Here is a 25,229-nt window from a genome sequence, read left to right as displayed (position 1 = left end):
ATCATATTTATTTATTACATAAAAGTATAAGTGATCTGCAACCCAAGCATCAGCTGTTATAATATTTTACACTTTAGTGCATGAATTTGAAATTCTTGAGAGTGAGTAAATGTCTGTTATGATTACACTGTTTATATCATGTGGCATTTGTGGCAATATTATGGAAGTAAGTGATGATGACTCAAAAATAATTTTTAACAAATACTGAATTGCGATGTATTTCGAATCTCCGGGGATTTCCCTATATTTTCAAAAGTAGTTTTTAAACAATACAGAATTAGTAAGTATTTGTCGATTTTCAAAGAAGCATTCAGCCATATTCAATCCTTATAAGAATACACATATAAGTTATAAGCAATATTCGTAATATTTTTAGAATAATGTCCATTTGCCAAGCATGCAAAAGTGGGCATAAAGGGTCTACACAGCTCAGATATATAATCCTTTTTGTTTTTATGTCGATATTTTATCAGCTATTGTATCGATATCGTATCGAAATCAATATAAATACGATATTTTTATAAGAAAGTATTGCCGATATCGATACTCGATACGATACTTTATTGGCATAACCAATACAATACTCAATACTTAAAAAGTATCGATATTGTATCGTATCGTGAAGCTCTAATACTTTCTCCAATGTGGTTTAACTTATGCGTAGAACAAGCATTCGCAGAAGCAATGGAAGACTAATAAGGGCAGCAAAGTACACGGCATATTTATTTAAAACATTACGTATGACGATAGCACAGCCGTAGTGGCAGATAACATCGAAGAACTTCAATGTCTTTTAAATGATCTAACGCTTGCAGTGGCGGATCTAGACATTTGCCTTGGGAGGGGAAATTTGCTTAGGGGGGAACTTACATTGAAATACCAACCAAAAAACATAAAAAATATAAACCCAAACTACATAAAAGACACAAATAAAAACTTATGTGCATTAAGTTCCCGAATTAACGCAGAAAAGAACACAAAACTAGACACGAAACAAACGATGAATACAGAGCGTTATCGAAAGAAATCAAAAAACAGTGCCGCAAAGACAAAGCTGATTACATCTCTTAAATACAGGGGCGTAACAGAGGCCCCCGCAGCATAAAGCTTGCGGGGGTGCCCCAATCGATCAGGGGCCCCATCTTGTCGTCTGATATTATGGAAAAATCTGTTATATATTATTTTTTATTTTACGTGTGTGTATATATCCTTTCCGGTCTCTCGAACTTTTATGGTGACGACAATAAACTATAATGCTTTGTACGTGACTATTGAAAGATTTGAGAATTGCAATTTGCCGAATTTTAGAACAATATTTCTAAATCTAGAAATGGGTTTACTCTTTAATCTCTACCTACGTTTAGTATTTCGATACATACAATTATTCAGAGATACATACAATATATCTTCCGTCAAATATATGTAAAAATGTGTTGTTATATTATTCGCATACATATGTTTTTAAGCAGTGCAGTATTGAAAATGAAGTTGCTCATCCGAATTAATAAAATTGTAGATATATTCGCTGATAGTTAGCGCACGAAGAAAGTTGTTCTTCTCATAGAATAATACTATGTACTAATGTAATCATTTAGTAATTTTTGTTCTATTTTATTCTATACCAATAAAGATGAAAAATGTAAGTCGTCATAAACAATGCATGAATACACCAATAGTTCAGTAAATCACAGTTTTGGAGTGAAATTATCAGCGTCACGACGGACGTATTGGCTTGATAATTTGGATTTAGGTTCAAGTTACACTCCACTTCAAAGTTGGTCTTATGCCGTTGGTTGCTTTTACTTCGGGGGTGACACCACTTCTTGGGGTCAAAACATACGTTTAAAATAAGTCAGGAAATGTATAAATTGGCTAATTATAAGCAACTTTTGTTCTATGGAATTTCTTTATCTATGTTAATACTTTTCAAGTCATTTACGAGTGAAAATGTTTATTTTTCAACAAAAAAATCACGTTTTCAGACGGGTTTTTCGCAAAAAACTCAAAAATAAGTATTTTATCGAATTAAATATTAGATATCGAAAAATATTTGTAGCAAAAATGTAGCATATAAGATACAAAAAAAATGGTGTACTTAGTTATTAAGTCTATCGACACAGTAAAAGCACAGTTGAAGCTCATGAAAAATGATTCTTATTCGTCCAATTCCAAATCGAATATTTCAACCTGAAATGTCCAAAAAATTAAGCACTTTTCGGGAAAAATTCATAAAAACTTTATTAAATGTTACAAAAAAAAAGCTTTATTATTATTTTTTATAAAAGTTTCTAGCACCAAAACTATACGACTTGCGCTCAAAATAAAGTTGGTCCCGTTTTTGGTAAAAAATAATCATGAAAATCTCCCCCAGATAAAATTTATCGTTAGCGCTTTACCATTTACTTTAAATATTTATTGTTTTTATGATCTGTAAGTTTGACCGTTTCAAAGTTCTTATTTTTGAAAAAATTTGATTTTATAGTAAAAAAGTTTCTTTATTTTGGAAAAATGCCTTTTTCAAAATGACTTAAAATATATTAGTGATATGTAAAATCTCAAAGAGTAAAGAAATGTGGGTTTTGCTTTTATAAATATGTTGGCTTTATTCTTTAAGACAAAAATTGGTTAAGATATGGCTGTTTAAAATTTTCATATACTCGTGATTAGTGACTGGTTGAAGCCCTTTCAACTAGAACCCTTTCAAAAATAAGCACTTTGAACCTGTGAAACTTACAGGTCATATAAAAAAGTTAAGTAATTTGTATAAAGCGATAATGATTAGTTTCATTTGGGGTGCTAAATAGGGGGAGATTTTCACAATTCTTTTACCAAAAAATGGGATTAATAGTATTTTGAGGATAACTGGCTTAGGTTTGATGCTAGAAACTTTTGTAAAAAATACAAATAAAGTTTTTTTTAAATACTTTAAAAAAGTTCTGAGTTTGCCACGAAAAGTATTTTATTTTTGGTTATTTCACGTTAAAATATTCGATTTGGAATTTGACGTATAAGAAAAACTTTTCATTAGCTACAACTTTTCTTTTACTGGGTCGATAAGCTTCATTTTTGTTTCATTTTTTTATAAGCTACATTTTTGCTAACAATATTCTTTTAGATCAAATACTTACTCTTTGAACTATTTGGCGAAAAATCGCCTAAAAACGTGTTTGGTTTGTTGAACAATAAACATTTTTACCACTTCGGTGGTGACACTGAAAAATTACACGGTATTGCTATATTTTACGTTCATTTACTGGGCTGTATATAGGTATTTGTAAGACATGTCGCATTTAGTAATTTTTTAAAGGGGCCCCATTTCCAATTCTGCAGGGGGCCCCGACGGAGTTTGCTACGCCACTGACAACAAGCTACTAATGCGTTTTTAAAACTTCGTAAAGGATCCCGGCAATTTTCTTTCAGTATATCAATAAAACTAACATATTTGTCGAAGATGGATCCTCAGAATTGTAAGTATTTGTCTAAAATATCATTTTGCACCCCAGGCTGAATCTTTACACTGTACTTGAATGTCTAAGAACAGGGCGGATTCCGAAAAGCCAGATCATGTCTAAATAATATAATGTGCATCATGAGACAAATAATAAGTATATAATTTTGGGAATCACAAAACACTTGAAGAATATCTATTAAACAGATCATTGAGGAAACACAAGTATACAGAACATAAATTGTAATTTATTTTTTCTACTCTCATACTTTTACTCAATTACAATTTCAATACTTGTGCCTGTATCATAATGGGCTTCATTTGATACAGATTTTTATTACGATACAGATTTTTGACCAATAGTTTTGATGATAACGTTCTGTATTGAAGATGGCACATGCCCAATATGAGCAATGCCAAGTCAAATGCATACGCTTTGATACGATAGGGATATTGAAAATTTAACCTCAATTAATTTTAATAATTACTTGTAATATTCAAAATACAAATGTATCAACAAATTAATTAATTTAATCATATAACTACTTAATTCGTTTGTGTTACAAAATAAATAAATTTAAATATATATTTTTTTGTGAATGAACATAGAAGAAATCATGTATACAACTTGCATTTAATTGCCATTATGATGCTCGTATTCTATACAACATTCACCGCTTCGTTGCTCATGTCTTATCCCTCATACTCCCATCATAATGACCATCATTAAATGCTCCTTGCATAATATACTATTATAAAAGTACTTATTGTTTCAGACTGAGTATCGAATATGTTCAGCATGCGGAGAACCAATCAGCGACAAGTTCCTCTTAGAAGTTTCCGGAAGGAGTTGGCACGCCAGATGCCTAAGGTGTTCGATATGTCAGCTGCAACTGGATAGGCAACCGTCATGTTTTATCAGGGATAGGGCAGTGTACTGCAAAACAGATTATGCAAAGTAAGTCTTTTGTTTATTACTTAGTTCAGAAGACTTCCTCTTCTTTTTCATAATTACTATCGTAATTTTACTCACTGTCACCCTAAATAGCATGCTTATATCAATAGCATACCAATCTCGCTAGTTCTTCAACCATTGAAGTCCTCCTTCGTCCTGGACTGCGTTTGCCTGCTAGTTTCCCTTGCATGCTATTTTGTAACAACCTATATTTGGGACCTCTCATTACATGTCCGAAATACTCCAGCTTTCTCTCCTTGATGCTCTTTATAATCTCAGTAGTCTTGCTGAAACGTTCAAGTCTTGTGGAGTTTCTAATCTTCTCCAATCAAGAAACGTTTTCTATATCACCATATTTCGAGAGCCTCAAGGCGATTTAAATAAATTTTATTCACAGTCCAAGACTCGACACCATAAAGTAAGACCGAGTACACATAGCAGCAAAGTAGACACATAGATCCTCAATACAAATTTTAGATCCCTCTGACATAATACCTTGGACATCCTTCTAAAAGCGGATCTGGCCTGTTCTAATCTGGATCTAATGTAACAGTAACCCTCTGCGTTACAATTTAACTGATAAACAAGGTAAAAAATTTGATCAACTTGCACAAATTTTGGTAAAACCCATTCCAAACGTAGACAAAAAAGTTCTTATTTCAATCCTTCCATTAATTTTAATTTTCTTAATATTGTTGAATATTTAGCGTCCAAGAAATTTTTGGTTATTATTTCAACGTTTGTATAATTATGTTACACTTTAATACCCAAGATAAAATTTTAAAGAGTACATATTACTATTATGGTCTACGTACTATTATCGTACGTTACGGACAACGTTAAAATTATTATCATCATAAAAATTTATACCATTTTTATTCAGTTGCAATGCGAAGGCAAAACAATCTTATTTTTCACTTAGAATACGGAGCGCAGTCCAGCACTCTAAATCGACGATTTTCGACTCTTATTGGAGTCTCATCAGAGAGACGTAGGCCTGCTGCTCCATAACCTAAGTGACCAACAACGAGAGTTTATCCCCCACACCGCAACTGACGTGAATGGATTAGGTGACTAGCGTCATCTGGCAATTGAAAGGTAAAGTTTTCAATCCTAATAGGTTAATTATTAATATTGAAAAATATTAAAAATATTACTAAAAGATTTTTCAATTGAAAACTTATTGGTCCATTTCCCTGGTGACACCTCCAAGGCTTCTACAATATGCAATCCAAATGGATGCTGCAGTGAAGACAAAAGGGAAGGAATTCTACACTATGCAATTCATAACCCCCGTCTGCAGCTTGGTAAAGTTCCAACGGAAAATGGACCTAGTTACTCTATAGGAGTAATACTAATATAAAAATAAAAATGTATACCATTTTTATTCAGTTGCAATGCGAAGGCAAAACAATCTTATTTTTCACTTAGAATACGGAACGCAGTCCAGCACTCTGAATCGACGATTTTCGACTCTTATTGGAGTCTCATCAGAGAGACGTACGCCTGCTGCTCCATGCTCTGAGTGACCAACAACGAGAGTTTATCCCCCACACTGCAACTGACGTGAATGGATTATAGGTGACTAGCATCATCTGGAAATTGGAAGGTAAAGTTTTCAATCCTAAAATTCAATCCTATTCTAAGTGAAAAATAAGATTGTTTTAGTTTTGCCTTCGCATTGCAACTGAATAAAAATTGTATACATTTTTATTTTTATATTAGTATTACTCCTATAGAGTAACTATGTCCATTTACCAAGCTGCAGACGGGGGTTGTGAATTGCATAGTGTAGAATTCCTTCCCTTTTGTCTTCACTGCAGCATCCATTTTACTTGCATATTGTAGAAGCCTTGGAGGTGTCACCAGGGAAATGGACCAATGAGTTTTCAATTTAAAAATCTTTTAGTAATATTTTTAATATTTTTCAATATTATTAATGTCGCTATTAGGATTGAAAACTTTACCTTTTTTATTATCATCATCTCCATTGTCCAACTTCTTCCGTCCTCTGCTGGACATAGGTCTCTCCCATTTTTCACCACTCTCCACGGTGCCTTGTTGCCATTTCTTGGACATTGGTTTAATGTTGTCCATCCAGCGTGTTGATGGTCGTCCTCTGCTGCGTCCTCTACTTTTTATAATATGATAATTAACATACACCTAGCAACGCAGGGCGTTATTTTGAGCAGTGTTAAATTCGATCGGAAACATTCGGTTTTCAATCGGCAAACTAGGAGGAAATATAATTTTTATATCTCTCTATCAAGTGGTAACATAATCTAGTATCTCTGGCTAATTTTGTAATACTAATGATAAACTTTTTCCGTATCTGTAAAGATTTTGAAATATTTCTACAGAAATACAGTTAGACCTGGATCCCGGGTATCAAAAAAAAGTTGATTAATAGCAGGATGAAAATTTGTTAATAGCTTAACGGTGTCTAGTCGGACAAACTTTGATGTATGGCAACAGTGGAACAGGGAAAGTTTTAATGTGGAGCAGGTTAAAAATTTGGAACGTCAGACTACGAAAACGTTCCATGTATTTTGTCGGACAGAACTTCCAATTGCTTTGTTACCATTTTATTAAACTCTCATGCAAAAATCAGACTGGTGTTTATCACCAACTGGGTATTTTAATGAGTGGAACACGAAGAACATGTCAAATGACAGGAATCACGTTGGTTAGTAATAGCAGTCTGCAGTCTGATTTTTGTATGAGAGTTTAATGCAAGTTCCACAATTAAAACTTCCCCTGTTCCAGTGTTCCCATACATCAAAGTTTGTCCAACTAGACACCGTTAAGCTATTAACAAATTTTCAGCTTGCTATTAATCAACTTTTTTTGGTACGCGGGATCCAGGCCTAAGTATTTATTTTCAGCACTCTACCGGTATTTGTTTTGAGCTGTCGATCATAAATGAAAAACTAACGTTTTGACCCAACCTTCTCTACTAACACCCGTTTCTAGTGCTCGGTTAAAAGTGTCGAGCCCCGATGATAGATATCTTCCGATTGATAAAAAAAGTATTCAATAAAAAGCGTTTATTTATTTTTCGACGGCGAACGCTTAATCCCATAATATTTTCAATGACCAATGACGAACGAAAATATTTTTGTATCGAGCTCTTTCCGAATGTCGAACACAATGTCCAACTATCAAGGGAACGATGGGAACCAGATACCAAAGTTTTGATAGGAATAATATGCAAGATGAGGTGGTCAGATGTCACTGTTGTCTCTAGCCGGATGACAAATGAATTCGTACGAGAAGTGCTAGTCATGCGGACACAATATGCTTACTTTTATTGTTCGTGTGTGTGGTAGGATTCTTATACGCAGCAAGTCTGATATTTTCCCTTATCTGTCAATCAAATGTACAACGCATTCCTATACAGAATAAATAATGAATAAAAAATCCTTTTGGTACACGTGAAATATTAATAATAAACAACTTTAGAATGGTTTTATTGTATCTGCGGGTCTTTTGACGACGGTTAAGAGAATTTCATGAAATGATGCCAGTTTAACAAAAAAATTCCAATAATCCATTAGAATTAACCAAAAACTATCGAAACTTTTCGGTAGTTCTTAACAGACTAGAGTTGCGCAAGTTTGACTTAATGTTTGAACTTGACTTAATTTCAAGTCAAACTCAAGTCAATCCTTCTGACAAATATTTCAAGTCAAGTCAAACTGGTCAATCGTACAGGTTTGAAAATTCAAACTGTTTGTCAAACTAGTTTGAAAGAGTTTGAAAAATAATTTATTTAGTAGATATACTTTTTTGTCGAGATAGACATGTTAGTTGTCAATTAAGATAAGAAAATTAATAATACAATGAGTGCCACCTAACAGCCAAAATTTTCAATGTGTTTTAATTTAAAACTTTTAAATGTAGATATTAATTTTTTTCGAATCCTGAGAAAACTAATGAGTATTTTTCAAAAATTTAAACGCAGAATGAAAGATTGCGTTATTACCGAGAGCCGAAAGTCTCTTAGAATAAATAAAAAGTTTCTTTTGAATGAAATATTTGTAATTAATAACACTAAATTTTCCTTTTTATGTTCACCCTCGTAACTTATATTAAAATAAACATTATAGAAGTTTTCAGGGCAGTTCGTCCCTCAGAAGTAATGTAATCTTTCATGCTGCGTTTAATTTTTTTTTTAAATTCTAATTAGTTTTCTCAGGATTTGAAAAAAATTAATACATTTAAAACACATTGAACATTTTGATAAGCAACATGTTACGCCTATGCCCTTAAGGGTTACAATAAAATAAGACTATTGGGTTTGCAATGGACAGCTCAAAATAAAATTATTTGGAGTGTTTATGACTTTCTTTTATTCAAAAAGGTATTCATTTATCTTAGGGCCAGTTCAAAAAAACATGTGGTACCAAGCTGCTAGTTCAATCGAAAATATGTACCACAATACAAAAGTTACTGTTGCTGTATATTCGTATCGTTGGTATTTCTTTAAAATTCAAAACTAACCATAGGGTTATAAGACCTGGATCCCGCGTACCAAAAAAAGTTGATTAATAGCAAGCTGAAAATTTGTTAATAGCTTAACGGTGTCTAGTCGGACAAACTTTGAGGTACAGGAACACTGGAACAGGGGAAGTTTTAATTGTGGAACAGTTTAAAAATTTGGAACGTCAGATTACGAAAACGTCCAATGTATTTTGTCGGTCAGAACATCCAATTGACTTGTTACCCTTTCATTAAACTCTCATGCAAAAATCAGACTGCTATTACTAACCAACATGATTTCTGCCATTTGACATGTTCTTCGTGTTCCACTCATTAAAATGCCCAGTTTGTGATAAACACCAATCTGATTTTTGCATGAGAGTTTAATGAAATGGTACCAATTTATTGGAAGTTCTGTCCGACAAAATACATGGAACGTTTACGTAGTCTGACGTTCCAAATTTTTAACCTTTTCTACAATTAAAACTTCTTCTGTTCCAGTGTTCCCATACATCAAAGTTTGTCTGACTAGACACCGTTAAGCTATTAACAAATTTTTAGCTTGCTATTAATCAATTTTTTTGGTACGCGGGATCCAGGTCTATATGGTTTTATATCTACAATTTAAATTTTTTTCGGATACAGGCTACAAATGTTGGGTTTAGATTAAAAAAAAATTAATGTATAAATATGCATTAAGCTTTCTTAATAATTATTATCCTAACTGGCGCGTTTATTGGGTTTTATTTGTCTGTCTGCGGTTTAAATATGGTATCAGCCAATACATTCCTATGTTTATTGAAATTTGTCAAAAAAAAATTTTTGACCTTGTTGGGAGAGGGGGGAATTTCCCCTACCTCTCCCCCCTCCCTCCTACCCCGTTGATCCGCCACTGAACAAATAAAGGCGTAGGCGGTCTCATTTAAAATTGAAAATAAACACGTTGCGTAATATTCAAACTTTTCAAACTGTTTGAAGATGTTTGAATTGAAGTCAAACCTAAAGATATCGAAATCAAGTCAAATCAAACTTTTTTATACAAAAAGTTTGATTTTCAAGTCAAGTCAAGTTTGATGAGTAAAATCAAACTAGTTTGACTTGATGCATCTCTATAACAGACTAGAAAAATTCGATTGATTTACAAAAATGAAGTACAGTTACGAAGAACTTTTTATTAATTTATTTTAAATGCTAATTAAAGTGTTGTCATATATTTTAGATTTTGAAGAAGCATTTGATCGAGTAACAAAAAGAAACTTGATCCAAAATCTAGAGCACTTCCTACAACGTCTTGAGTGCATTGACGATTTTTGTGTTACATTTGGTAAATCTCTGTTAGCTCAAATTCCAGTGTCAAATACCGCAAGGATCTCTTTTGGGGCCACTGCCCCAATGATCTTAAATTTCAAATAAAATTTAGCAAAGATTTCTCCGCAGACGAAATTAAATATGTACCTATAACCAGAAGATCGCCAAGCATAGGCGTAACCAGGATGATCCTAAGGGGGGATACAACTACCTGAAAGGGGAGGGGGGTTACAACTACTGGAAGGTCTCTGAGGGCTATGGTGTTAAGCGTATAGAGCTCAAAGTACATCCCAATGGGGGGGTTACAATCCCCAAAACCCCCCTGGTTACGCCTATGTTGCCAAGTTCAGAGATCTAGAGATAAACGTAAGGCAACAATGGAGAAAAAGAAAAAATCGGGTGGAGAATATTAAATAACTAGGTAGTAGGAAAAATCTATATAAAACCATACAAAAGAGTCCAGATAGGCAAGAAAATATTTGGTAGATACTCCAGTATACGGTGTTCTCCAGGGTAGTCTCGTTCCACTTAGACCAAAGATAACGCGGAATTAAAATCTTTGGCAGATTTTTAAGTCATCTAAGATTTTCCGTTGACATTATACTAGTAAGCAACAATACAGAGAAACTACTGTTCCTACTACTGTATGGTCTGTACGATAAAATAACTTAAACGATGATCAGGGAAAATCAGTTTGAAAATGAATTTAATCAAAAACAAAAGTGATCAGAAACAAACCAAAATATCACAATAATCTTAAATGGAACTGATATCGAAAGTGCCTAAGACTCTGTCGTCTGACAAACAGAATCAAACGGTAGAGATCACTGGAAGATTCCAAATGACTTGACTTAAGCAGTGATAGTAAAACTCAGTATTGTGTTTCAAGAAAAAAACATACCAATAAATTTAAAGAAAAGGGTATATCCTAACAGTTATGACCTATGAAATAGAGACCGTGATACATACAGAGTCATCAGTCGATAGATTAAAAACACATAGGACTATCGAACGAGCTATGTTAGGTGTTTCTCTGAGAGAACACATACAAAACGAGAAGATGCGAAGCAGGACGAAGGTGGAAGATATAATTGAAAGAATTGTGCAAACGAAATGGAGCTAGTTAGGACACGTGGCACAACACTACAACCAGTGGTGTACTGATAAACCAGCGGACCCTGGTTCCAGTTGGAATGCGGGCCCTCCCTTCCAATAAGAACGCACATTGTATATAAAAAATGTTTAATAAACATTAAATGTAAATCATCATATATCATCAAATATATCATATATTTATAAAAACTCAAGCTAATTATAGTCCATTTACTCACGGTTCTTGCTGTTAAAGAACCGTTAAGATGAAATTTGGCATATCCGTAGCTAAAATGTCAACTAAACTGTCTAACTTACTTCTAATGTTAGAAACTTAAAAAAAAACAATGGACTATTAAAACAGTAAGTTAATATTAATCCTATCGTTTTTCATACTGACATGACTGAACACTTTACGCCAGCCGTTTTCATAAATAATGAAACTCAAAAATCTCCAGTCATAATTAAAAACCTTAATATCGGAAAACTAAAACAGCTTTTAAAAAATGAACATTGGAATGAAATTTATATCAAAAAAATAGATTCTCAAATTGCAAATGATATAATATATAAATTTATAAATAAGTTAAATAATTACATACAAACCTCTACGAAGATAAAACGGTTAAATAAAAAAATATCTTATTGTACATATAAAAAATACAAGTGTTTGAGTTAGCACGTGTAGGCAGCACCGGCGGTGATAATAGTCTTTAAAAGTGTAGAAACAAGGGCTTCGGAGCAGGTAAAACGAGTAAGGAACCTTAAAAGCGTAGTGTTTCATAAATTTTGTTTTTAAATTTTTTGATGAATAGATATTCTTCGTGTTTATTTATAAGTACACTAATAAAAATTAAAATTTATTTAGCAGTTACATTTCCTAGTCTGTACTTGTGTAATAGCTTAAAATGTTTCCATCAAAATAGAAATAAAATAATCAAAAACCGCGTTAGAGCGGCCCCCTGCGGGGCTTAGTACGCCACTGAATACAACGAAAGATGGACAACGAAAAACATTGTAAAATTAAGACCATGAGAACAGTCTTAATAGAGCCTATAGAGACCATAAAAACGGTGCCTAGATGACATCAAAACAAAGGTGGTGAGAAACAGTGTAGAACTCATGTGGAGATCTTTGTCTAGGACTAGGATTGCTTGCAAACATCATAAAGAGGAAGAAAAGTGGAAGAAGACTTACCGAACAAGTTCTTCCAATCCTTTTGATACCGTTACTTTTTGGTAATGAGTGAACTTTTTCCTTGGAGGAAATGACAGTCGAATGGGTTAAATTTGAACAATTATTAACATTACATTTTAAATGAATCAAAATCAACAGCAGGAAAATACGTGATTAGCTCTAGCAAAGAATCGGCAATTTATTCGTTAGAATCTTGTTGAGCAGAGCTGTAAATTGACATATCTTTTATGGTCATATTATTTATTAATCATTATAACTAGTTATATCAAATTTATACAAAAGTTCCTAATATTATTCAATTTCATTAGCCGGCGGAAATTTTGATTGAAAATTAAGAAGCTAATTACTAATTACTAAAGATATATGATTTAGGCTAAATTAAAACCTCATAAAATCTGAAAATTTTACGACTTTGACTAGTTTATAACAAATTTTTTAAAGGAAATATGTACAATTTATTGAATATTTTCTATAGAATGTTACTAAAAAAAATGTTAATTATAATATAATTTGACAAAATTATCTATAAATATCCATATGGGTGGTCTTTTTTTATTCAGAAGATTCAAAATTGTTCGATATATTATTTGTTTTTAAATATGTACATAGAGACAGAAAATTAATAGATAAAAAATGGTAAAACTGTACAAATTATACAAAAATCAAAATACAAAAATGTATCTAATTACTAAAACAATAACCGACGAATATTACGGGAATTAGTAGCCTGCATTTTTACCTCATTCTGTAAAAGACATAACTTACCACCGTATAGTGTTGTGTTCCCGCTCATATCTCGGGGTATATTACGGGAATTATTAGTCTACATTTTTACGTCATTCTGTAGAAGACATAACTTACCACCGTATAGTGTTGTGTTTCCGCTCATATCTCGGGGTATTGACTATGTCAATATGTCATAACTCATATAACTCATATAACTCATATGCATACAGCCATATAATGAAGGATATGGTGCACGTCATTTTTACAATGTAGATACCCCCAATCCATGACCTGACCCCTTGGATATATGGAAAATGACCTAAATGGACAAAGGACTCCATACTTCGGACCAGATGATATTCCTGGGGAAGTATGGAGAGCATTGGGAGAGACAGGAATAAGTTGGTTAGCAGGTCTATTTAATAGAATTATGGAAGTTGGACAAATTCCAGACGAATGGAGAAGCAGTATATTAGTACCTGTCTACAAAAATAAGGGAGACATACAACAATGTACAAACTACAGGGCTATAAAACTACTTAGCCACACCATGAAAATATGGGAGAGAGTAATTGATAGACGGATACGTGAAGAAACCGAAATATCCGAGAATCAATTTGGCTTTATGCAGGGCAAATCAACAACAGATGCAATTTTCATTGTAAGACTGATGGAAAAATACAGGAATAAGGAGATCAACGCTCATATGGTGTTCACTGATATTGAGAAAACATATGATAAAGTTCCTCGAGAGATTCTGTGGTAGGCACTCAATAAGAAAGGAGTCCCTGGCGAATATGTAAAGATTGTGAGAGACATGTATAAGGGAGTAACGACTAGTGTTAGGACAGGTGTGGGAGAGACTGATAAATTTTAGGTGAAAGTAGGATTGCACCAAAGCTCGATGCTTAGTCCTTATTCTTTATTCTCATTAGTTTTGGACTAGATGACAGCGAAACTACAGAATAGCATTCCATGGTGCCTAATGTATGCTGATGATGAAGTGTTAGTAGAAAATAGTGAAAGAGACTTAGAACAAAAACTGAAACAGTGGAGACAAGCTCTAGAGGAAAAAGGTTTAAAACTAAGTAGGACAAAAACAGAGTATTTGGAATGTTCATTTAAAAATGGAGTTACTACAAATAAAATGGGTATCCTTGGATGGTGAAATGATTGGGAAAAGCAATAGTTTTAAGTACCTAGGATCGGTATTACAGAGTTATGGAGAAATAGATGGAGATGCATGCAGTAGAATTAGGGCTGGGTGGATTAAATGGAAAGAAGCGAGTGGTGTGTTGTGTGACAGAAAAATTCCAACGAAACTGAAGGGAAAATTCTATAAAACAGCCATAAAACCGGCTATAATGTACAGAACTGAATGTTGGGCAGTGAAAAAGAAAGAGGAACAACGAATGCATGTGGCGGAAATGAGAATGCTTAGTTGGATGAGTGGAGTGACAAAGAAGGATAAAATTAGAAATGAGTATATTAGGGGTGGCACTAGGTGTGGCACCAATTGATGCCAAAATGAGAGAGCATATGTTAAGATGGTTTGGTCATGTTCAACGTCGAGACGTTTATTACCCAATACGAAGAATAGCTGAAGTGCAGATTCCTGGAAGGAGTAGGAGAGGAAGACCAAAGAAGACCTGGGAGGAGACGATAAGGCAGGACATGTTGGTAATGGGGATTAACATTGATATGACCCAAGATAGAATTGTGTGGAGAAATGCAATTAGGGAAGCCGACCCCGCATAGGAATAGGGCAAAGAGAATGATGATGATGATGATGATGATGATGATGATGATGATGATGATGATGATGATGATGATGTGATGATGATGATGATGATGATGATGATGATGATGATGATGATGATGATGATGATGATGATGATGATGATGATGATGACCTAGATGGACAAAGCGGGTTCTGCAATGGAGACCAAGGGATGATGCCTACCGAAGCAGAGGTGGTCCACCAACATGTTAGACTGATGATCTAAAATGTTGTCATAGGAATTGGATGCAAGAGGCACAATATCGAAACAGATGAAAAATTATGAGGGAGATCTAGTGGACAGGCGAAGATTGAAAGATATAAAAACAGTACAACAGCTTTTTATTAATATGACGGTAAATATTAAAATTGAAGAAACAAATTAACTAGAGAAATTCCTATTAGCAATGGTCTAAAGTCTAAAGCGAGGCTGCTGCATAAAACCTATGTAAACTGTAATGTATCTGAGTGAGGCGCTCTCAGTGTGAAGAATAAAGTGCTGCAATATCTCAATCGAAGACTAGAGATTGTACACGATACACTTCGCTGACGACCAAGGCATATTGTAGCTAAAGACGAGAGTGATATTATCGACTATGTACTTAGAAAACTGGAGGAAGAGAACACCAAGTGGGCCTTACAAACCAGGATTTGCCAAGGAAAACCAGCCATTAGACTGTTACACGAATTATGGTGGAGTAATAATAAAAGAAAATAAAAAAAAATAATTTAAAACACAATAAAGGAAAGTATTGCGTTGTACGGCGCCGAAACAAATCAAAAATTAAGTCTATCGTAATGAATTATTGGAGACGATATTGAAGGCTCACTAGATTTGATAGGGTGAGGAACGAAGACGTTCAGAGAGAAATGGGAGTTGATCTAGATATAATTGAAGCCAAAAGATTAAATTGGTGTGCACACATACAGAGAATTCCTGAAAATAGATGAGCAAAAAAGACAGAAAAATGGCCTCCACCTGCTAGAAGGAAACGAGGTAAACCAACATAGTCCTGGGTAGCAGATGTCGAAGAAGCAATGCCTGTCAGAGATTTAAAAACGGCCGAGCAAAGTTGATGAACGGCCGAAGCAAGTGGACAAAAGCGCCAAGTATCACGATATATTTGACAAGCTGCTAGTTGTACCTACAGTCGGAAAAATGAAAGAATACCCATGAACGATCACATCAATCACTTATTTTGTATTTGCTGTATTTTTCTATAAATAACAAACGTTTGTTATAGAAAAAGAAGGCAAATAGAACATAAGTGATTGATGTGATCGTTCATGGGTACCTATTCTTTCATTTTTTCGACTGTACCTACCTTAAAATAACGCTTAAAATATAAAAAAAAATGTCCGACAGTTATAGAGGCCACGTTCAATGCTAATTTCCGTATAGAGATACTACTTGAAGATAAAAAGAAATAGTATAAATACTTAAACCGTCATTAATATAAAAAATAGGTTAATGAATAAGTTCACCAAAATAATTGATGCCAAGTGCAAATATTCAATTAGCAGAATTTCAATGGCTATCTTACACATCAAGTAAATTCAATCATCTCATCCAAAAGGAGTACGATTTTTATCTTTAAAAGCATAGCGTACGCGGCATCATCTTCGAGGAGGTCTTCTACAAACCTCCCAATCATCCAAGTCATTCCGCCGCAATAGAAATGTATACATTTCAAATGCCAAAGATGCGATCGCAGATACAGTCCTTTTGTTTTATTAGTAATGAAAAATTCTCTTATTCTGTAAGCGTGATTGCGCAATTATTGACGCGATGTTTGAACATGGCAGATGTCTATGACTACAATGGGAAAACCTCAAGGGGTAAATGTTGTGTATTATTGTGGTAATTATGTTATCAAGTGATAATTGAACTTAAAGTTGTATACGAGTGTACCTATAGATTACTGGTAGTTTTATTTATTAATATGGATTCATGTTTTTTTTCTTTATCAACTATTTTTATTTCACAAAATCACAATCTAATCTCATAAAAGCCCAAGACGACACATCAAGCAGAAACGCTGTTTGTCCGGGACAAGAACTCCCGGATAATTATATTATTTATTTATTATTTATATTGTAAACAAATTGTGTAGGTGGAGATCCCGTCATTTGCAAAGGCACTAATTTGCATATTATGGCGCATCTAAAAATGGTCTAAGAAATGTCTTTAAGTTAGTGATTGGTTACTGACATCTGACATTGAAATTTTATTACTAGTGATGAAATTATTTAATGCTAAGCATGGCTTAACTGAGAACATAACAATCAGCGAACAATGGGAAATGTGTAAAAATAATATTAAAGACGCAGCAAATAATATTCTAGGGCCAGAAAAACCACCATCACGCAATGACTGGTTCGATGTTGAGTGTGAGGAAATTACAAGAAGAAAGAACGATGCATATAAACTGATGCAGCAAAGAAGAACCCGAGAAAAACAACAAAAATATAAAGACCTTAGGAGAGAAGAGAAGTGCATTCATAGAAGAAAAAAGCGAACCTATGAAAATAGAATACTGGAAGAACTTGAGACATTAAAAAAGGAAAATCAAACAAGAAAATTCTATAAAACTCTGAATAATGCAAGAAAAGAATTCAAACCGAGGCTAAGACTACTTAAGGATAAGGAGGGGCACATACTCAATACAAAAGAAGAAATATTGAAATGGTGGGTGGAACACTATAAAGAACTACTTACCATCGAAGTAGAAGATCCAAATAAACCACCCCAGGAGCAAGCAATAATACACCATTAGAACCTCCATCAATTCAAGAAGTACGGGATGCAATAAAACACCTGAAAAATAATAAATCTCCAGGAAGTGATGGTATACCCTCGGAACTTATTAAATATGGGGGTGCTACTCTGGCTAAACAAATATATAAAATAATACTGAGAGCCTGGACAGAGGAACAAATCCCGGAAGAGTGGTGTATTGGAATCGTTTGCCCGTTACACAAAAAGGGTGATCAATTGGAATGTAAAAACTATAGGGGAATAACCCTCCTTAATACAGCCTATAAAATATTTTCGAGTATCTTATATAGTCGCCTAATATATAAGTGCATATATAAGTGCACATTCAGAGGAGCTTCTTGGAGAATATCAAAGTGGTTTTAGGCCTGGTCGATCAACAACAGATCTTTGTGCTAAGGCAAATACTGGAAAAAACCAATGAATTCAATATCGACACATACCATCTTTTCGTAGATTTTGAATCGGCCTATGATAGTGTTCTAAGAAATAAATTGTATGAAGCCATGGATGAATTCCACATCCCTGATAAACTGATAAGATTGGTTAAGACTACAAAATACAAAAAGGAAATACAGGGCGAACAATCACAGGCGTTTGAAACGCATGTTGGGTTGCGACAGTGAGATGCGCTGGCGTGTCTCCTCTTCAACATAGCTCTGGAAAAGGCGGTCAGAGATGCCCGAATAGACAACAGAGGAAATATTTTTAATAAATCATCCCAAATTTTGGCATATGCAGATGACGTGGACCTAGTTGCCCGCACAACACGCAAGCTAGAAGAAATGTATAACACCTTCTCAAATGCCTTAAAAAATATGGGCCTGCAAATAAACGAAGAGAAAACTAAGATGATGGCATCAACACCCAACAATAGAGCTATAAACATCGGTCACCAATTCACGGTTGATAACTCTACCTTTGAAGTGGTGGACAAATTCACATACTTATTCTTACTTAGATCACCAAGGAGAACGTCATGACGGAAGAAATCAAGCGATGGATAATCCTAGCAAACAAATGCTATTTTGGACTGAGTAGACATATGAGAAGCAGAAACTTAAGCCAAAAAAACAAAAATAACCATATACAAAACCCTTATACAACCAGTGTTGACATATGTTCAGAGGCATTGACCATTTCCAAGGAAGATGAAAACCTTCTGCTTATATTTGAACGAAGGATCCTGAGAGGAATATTCGGTGGCATCTGTGAAATTGGTGTCTGGAGGAGGAGGTACAACTACGAGGTATACCACAGATATAAACATATATTTGGTGGTAAAGACGTAGTATCTCTTATAAGAATAGGAAGACTAAGATGGGCAGGACATCTAGCAAGATCACAGTAGAACAACCCTAATAGAAGATTCCTTATGTCACAACCTGTGGGAAGTAGAAATAGGGGTAGGTCAAAACTCAGATGGAAAGATGGTGTGGATGAGGATGGGAGAAAAATAGGCGCAGCAAACTGGCAACGGTTGGCAATGGATAGGACTGACTGGCGTAATAGACTTGGGAAGGTCGAGGCTCTTTCATAGGGCTGTCGCACCATGATGATGGCTTAGGAAGAAACTTCAAATTTGGCTTATATACAAGTCCAATAATATTATGCAAATTAGTGCCTTCCCAAATGACGGGACCTCTACATACGTTAAATATGTTAAAATAATATTTGTAAAATTAAATAACGGAATTTTATTATTTATTTAGATATTATTTAGGTTTTAAACTAATTATGTTATATTAAAATATATTTAGTTTGACTTTGACGGTTTGAACGTATGCTTTGTTGATACGTTAACAGATAGCGTTAGGTGTTATGGTTATACAATAACACACGCCACACGTAAGAGAGGACTTTGCCCGAAACCAAACTGAGAAGGCCCTGTACACCGTCTTGTAGAAAATAAGCGATCTAATCTACCGCATCCAGTTTTCTTCTTCTTCTTCTTCTTCAGCCTGTTTGCATCTACTCCTGGACAAAGGCCTTTCCATGGGTTCTTCATTCTTCTCTGTTTTGTGCTATTTGGTGCCAGTAATCCCTCATTTTTGCTTTGATGTCGTCTAGCCATCGTTTTTGTGGTCTTCCTCTACTACGACTGGGCTCACGTGATCTCAAACGTTTCTCGTCCACCTTTCGTTGTTTTGCCGTGCCACGTATCCTACCCAATTCCATTTCATTTGCGCAATTCTTTCAATTACGTCTTCCACCTTCTTCCTGCTTCGCACGTCCTCATTTCGTATATGTTCCCTCAGAAATTCTCCTAACATAGCTCGTTCGATCGCCCTACTATAGGTCATACATAACTGGTAGAATACAACTCTTGAATACCCTTTTCTTTAGATTTATTGGTATCTCTTTGTTTTTCAGCTCATTACTGAGTATACTGAGTCTTCCTACTGCTATCCAAGTCATTTGGATTCTTCTAGTTACCTCTGCCGTTTGATTCTGTTTGCCTAGTTTGATCGTGTGACCTAGGTATCTATACTCTTTGACACTTTTGATCTCACTTCATCTCATCATTCATCCAGTTTCCAACTAGAAGTAAACCCAAGGAAGTTCATATGGAAAGATTAGCTCCATACCATGGAGCTACCTACCATCCTGTTGGTTTCAATCGGTCCCTGGTCCCTGGTAGACCTGGTCCCTCGTTATTCGAGGTGAATAACTATGAAGTAGGGAGGAGGGAGCAGTGTTATGGCATCTCCGTGAGATTTATTCCAGATAGATAGATAGATAGATAGATAGATAGATAGATAGATAGATAGATAGATAGATAGATAGATAGATAGATAGATAGATAGATAGATAGATAGATAGATAGAAATCTAAAATCTTCGAAATGTCATCGAAAAATTCCGAAATGTCTAGTAATGCCTGGAACGTCAGAAAAATGAAAATGTATAAACACAGAAAGTAGACAGTTTAAGGCCATCGGTACATAATTCGCAAATATTTTACGACTATCCCTACTTTTTCTGTCTTTACACGGCAAATTACGTGTAGTAAAATTCACACTGGTATGGATATGTAAACATTACTAGAAGATCATTCTACTTGAAAATGTCATCATTAATTTAAAGAGATGGCTTTTGAATGTTCTTAGATAACTGTTATTTTTATAATTGCAAATTATTAATTCAGTTAATAAATGTGATAATTTTTCACTAACTATGTAGGTATTCAGTGATTGTAATAATTTATATGTACAAAAAAACTAATAAGTACTCAATCGAGAAAAGAGGAAAAGTGTTAAAGTGAGTTTTTAATAATATATGGTTGCTATGAAACGCTTACAATTTTGAACATCTTTAACAACAAAATACTTGGATCGCAGAATATATTATCCTGATATATTCTCTGCTTGAATCTTCCACAAATAATACACAATAAATAACTTTTTATTAAGTTCACGTCTTAAATCAATTATTTATCAAATACACTATATATCAATATTATTTAATCAACAACTCAAAATATTCCCGATGCCATATCAAATATTTAAAATTGTCACTGATTGTCACTGGCTGACTGACAGTATGCTGACAATATTCTATTCGACTGAGTGCGTTGTATGACAAAGATAGATTTGGAAATATTACCACGGACATTGTGTTCATTTTTTTCGAATCCTGAAAAAACCAATAAATATTTTTGAAAAATTTAAACGCAGAATGAAATACTATATTATTACCGAGGGCCAAAAGTCCCTTAGAATAAATAAAAAGTTTATTTTGAATGAGATATTTTAAGTTAAATATCACACTAAATTTGCTCTTAGTTTTTCACCCCTGTAACTTATTAAAATAAATATTATAGAAGTTCTCAGGGACTTTCGGCCCTCGCCAATAACGTAATCTTTCATTCTGCGTTTAAATTTTTCAAAAATACTTATTAGTTTTCTCAGGATTCGAAAAAAATGAATCCCCATTTGAATAGCATTGCAGCCGAAAATACGTACCCATCCTCTTAAATAACAGTAGTAATTGGGTTTTGAACTTGATAGTTGTCATTAAGTTAAAGTAATGTAAACAATTGAATAAATTGATTTAAGGCCATCGGTACATAATTCGCAAATATTTTACGGCTATCCCTACTTTTTCTGTCTTTACACGTCAAATTACGTGTAGTAAAATTCTCACTGGTATGGATATGTAAACTTTACTTGACAATGTCGTCATCATTAACTTAAAAGATGGTTTTTGAATGTTCTTGGATATCTGTTACTTGTATAATTAATTGCCTTAATTATTAATTCAGTTAATTAATATGATAATTTTTTCACTAACTATGTATTCAGTTATTGTAATAATTTATTTACTGTACAACAAAAACTAATAATCAATCAAGAAAAGAGGAAAAGTGATAAGTGATTTTTTAATAATAGGTATATTGTTACTAGGAAACGCTTACAATTTTGAACATCTTTAACAACAAAATACTTGGATCACTAAATATATCCTGGTGTATTCCATAAATATTAAATAAATTTTCCATAAATCTCCCATATCTTCCATAAATAATAAACAATAAATAAATTTTTATTAGGTTCACATCTTAAATCAATTATTTATCAAATACACTATCAATATTATTTAATCAACAACTTAAAATATTCCCGATGCCATGTCAAATATTTAAAATTGTCACTGTCTGACTGACAATATGCTGACAATATTCTATTCGACTGTGTGCGTTGTATGACAAAGATAGATTTGGAAAATATTACCACCGACATTGTGTTCATTTTTTTCGAATGTTGAAAAAACCAATAAATATTTTTGAAAAATTTAAACGCAGAATGAAAGACTAAATTATTACCGAGGGCCGAAAGTCCCTTAGAATAAATAAAAAGTTTATTTTGAATGAGATATTTGAAATTTAAAATCACACTAAATTTTCTCTTAGTTTTTCACCCCTGTAACTTATTAAAATAAACATTATAGAAGTTCTCATGGACTTTCGGCCCTCGCTAATAACGTAGTCTTTCATTCTGCGTTTAAATTTTTCAAAAATACTTATTAGTTTTCTCAGGATTCGAAAAAAATGAATCCCATTTGAATAGCATTGGAGCAGAAACTACGTACCCATCCCCTTAAGAGAAGTATATGTTGATAGTTGTAAGGGTGTATTGTATCACTGTTTTAACTATTTTGTTAAAGAGTTAATACTGTAAAATTAAAATGAATAGCTCAAATCCCAATTTCTTTTTGTTGCAGTATAAGTAAATAAAATATTTGCAATAAAATTTGAATTTAATGAAACTGTAAGGCAGTTTATGGGTGGTCGCCTTATTTGTATTAGTTTCTAAAAATAAATGAAAAAGAGGAAAACAAAAAGTGTCTTCCTTTTCAGAGCTCCCTATTGAATATATTCATCAAGATTATCAAGAAATCCAAGATAATTACAAGGGGCAATCTCCTTGTATCTTTTAATGAGCGTTCTAATTCCTCTAATTTACAGTCCTTCTTCGAGAACAGGTATTGAGCGTGTTGGGTAGCGCCAGTGTCATCGAGTTCCAAGCTTGAAACATTAAACTTCGATTTGGAATGTTTTAAGGCCGTGTTCTGAAAGGACAGAGGCTCGTAAAGCATGTTTACCGTTTTATTTCAGTATTTGGTAATTGTTTAATTAACATTTTACAATTTTTGTGGGCGTTGGGTGATTTAAATATGCGATAGGTGATCGGTAGTCATTCAGAACAATCTCTAGACTGGATTTGCTACTATACGAGTAGATATGGGCGGGGATTTTTATAATAGATATTCGAAATGTATTTAAAAGTTAAAGCGTTGACTGATAAATATACAGATAATATATTGTTGTGATCGGCTTTCTATTACTTTTATTTTAATTGAGTATTTATTTAATTAATTATTGAATTGACGCAAATCATACATAAACAATTAATAAAAAATCTCAGGGTGCCTTTTTGTCATAAAAATTTAACTAAAATTATCTTAGGTTATACTTATCCTTTCTCGTGGCTTCAGTATCTCTTAGTTGATCCTTATCGGGATAAAATAGGAAAAAGGAAATAAAAAATCATAAATAAGCACATAAAAATACCTTTATTATCAAAAGCAATGCTCTGAAAATCTACCAATTAAATCCTGTGGGAATAATTGTCCAAATGAAACTTTTACCATATAATTAATCTAATTTAAACAAATATTTATCATTTTGTTCCTGATACCATTTATAAAATAAGCTAAACAAACAAATTTAGGTATTGGCAAAACTACTTATACTTCCTGTTAAATTATTGAAATGTTGGAACCTTAATTCATATGCTTTTACGCAAATATCTTAACTTCTGATTATAAAGAACAATAAGTTATTGACTGACCTTTTTGATTCACACACAATGATGTCTCCTCTTGACCCAAAAAGCTCTTCCTTGTTGATTATGTTAGGCTACCAATCAAAGCTCTCTCCGTTCTCAGCATCAATCCAGCAGCATACCAGCAACTATTTCTCCAAAACACAAGCCAGGCCGCTTTTGACCAGTACTCGTTCAATAAACTCCAAAACTCTCTCCTCTCTTTCTCTCAATAATAATCTCCTGATACCCAAGTATCTTTTTTACTTGGTGTCACAAATAATTTTAATAACTATAGTTCTTGTAACTTACTCTCTTGGACTTTACAGAATCAAAGAGGGTTTTCTTCTCAATTTGATTTGTCTCTCGTTCCACTTTTCAGCTACTCTCCACTATCAAACAACCACTAGTACTTGCGTCTGAACTATACGCGAAAACTTTCGACTGCCTTTCTCGGATGCCAACCACACAATAATCTTTTCTTTCCAAACTGTCTGAACATTCAAAACCTCTCTTTCCCCCTTCCAAATTGCCAAGCCAATCAGAAACATTTCTTTTGCATCGAAAAACCCAGCCATTCTTTCAAACAATACTTCTACTCAAACTAATCACTTTTCGGAAATTATACAAAAATTCTTGTGTATAAACAAACAGACTTAAAATTCCAAATCTCTCTACCTTTATATTTCTAAAAACGAATAATTAAAATTACCTGTGGATTTTACCTTTCCCGTAACAAACAATATTTTTAAAATCATAATCCGAAATAAATTGTCTTTCATTTCACTTATTTACAAATGTCTTTAAGTCTTCAGGGAAAAACTCATTAAGGAGAAACCCACTGCGTAAAAGCTACCTTCTACTAAATAGTTACAAATCAATATACAGGGTGTATCAAATTTATGTGTCCGTGTAAATTAAAAATTTAAATTTTTACTCTATCTTTGATTGATAAAGTGATACATAATAATATAGATATGTATACTCTGTATATTTATCAATCAGCGGTTTATATGGGATTAAGCCACAATTCTTGATGTAATGAAATTTGAATTTTTTTTTCTTTATTAACCGCATCAACTACTGAGAGTTATTAGCAGGAGGACATATTATTACAATCAGTTAATTAAATTTGAAGAT

General features: G+C 33.5%; 1 protein-coding gene across 1 annotated transcript in view; it reads left to right on the top strand.

Annotated features, from left to right (window-relative positions):
• LOC114329623 (LIM/homeobox protein Awh) overlaps positions 1-25,229 on the top strand; it is a 188,168-nt gene that overhangs the window by 144,288 nt on the left and 18,651 nt on the right. Inside the window, exon 2 of the mRNA XM_028278798.2 lies at positions 4,225-4,406. Coding sequence (XP_028134599.1) covers positions 4,225-4,406 — 182 coding nt within the window. The remainder of the gene's footprint in view (positions 1-4,224; positions 4,407-25,229) is intronic.

This window comes from Diabrotica virgifera, chromosome 2 (genome assembly GCF_917563875.1).
Source record: "Diabrotica virgifera virgifera chromosome 2, PGI_DIABVI_V3a".
Taxonomy (NCBI): Eukaryota; Metazoa; Arthropoda; class Insecta; order Coleoptera; family Chrysomelidae; genus Diabrotica; species Diabrotica virgifera.
Note: the sequence above shows the minus strand (reverse complement) of the source record. Positions and strands in the feature narration are given on the sequence as shown.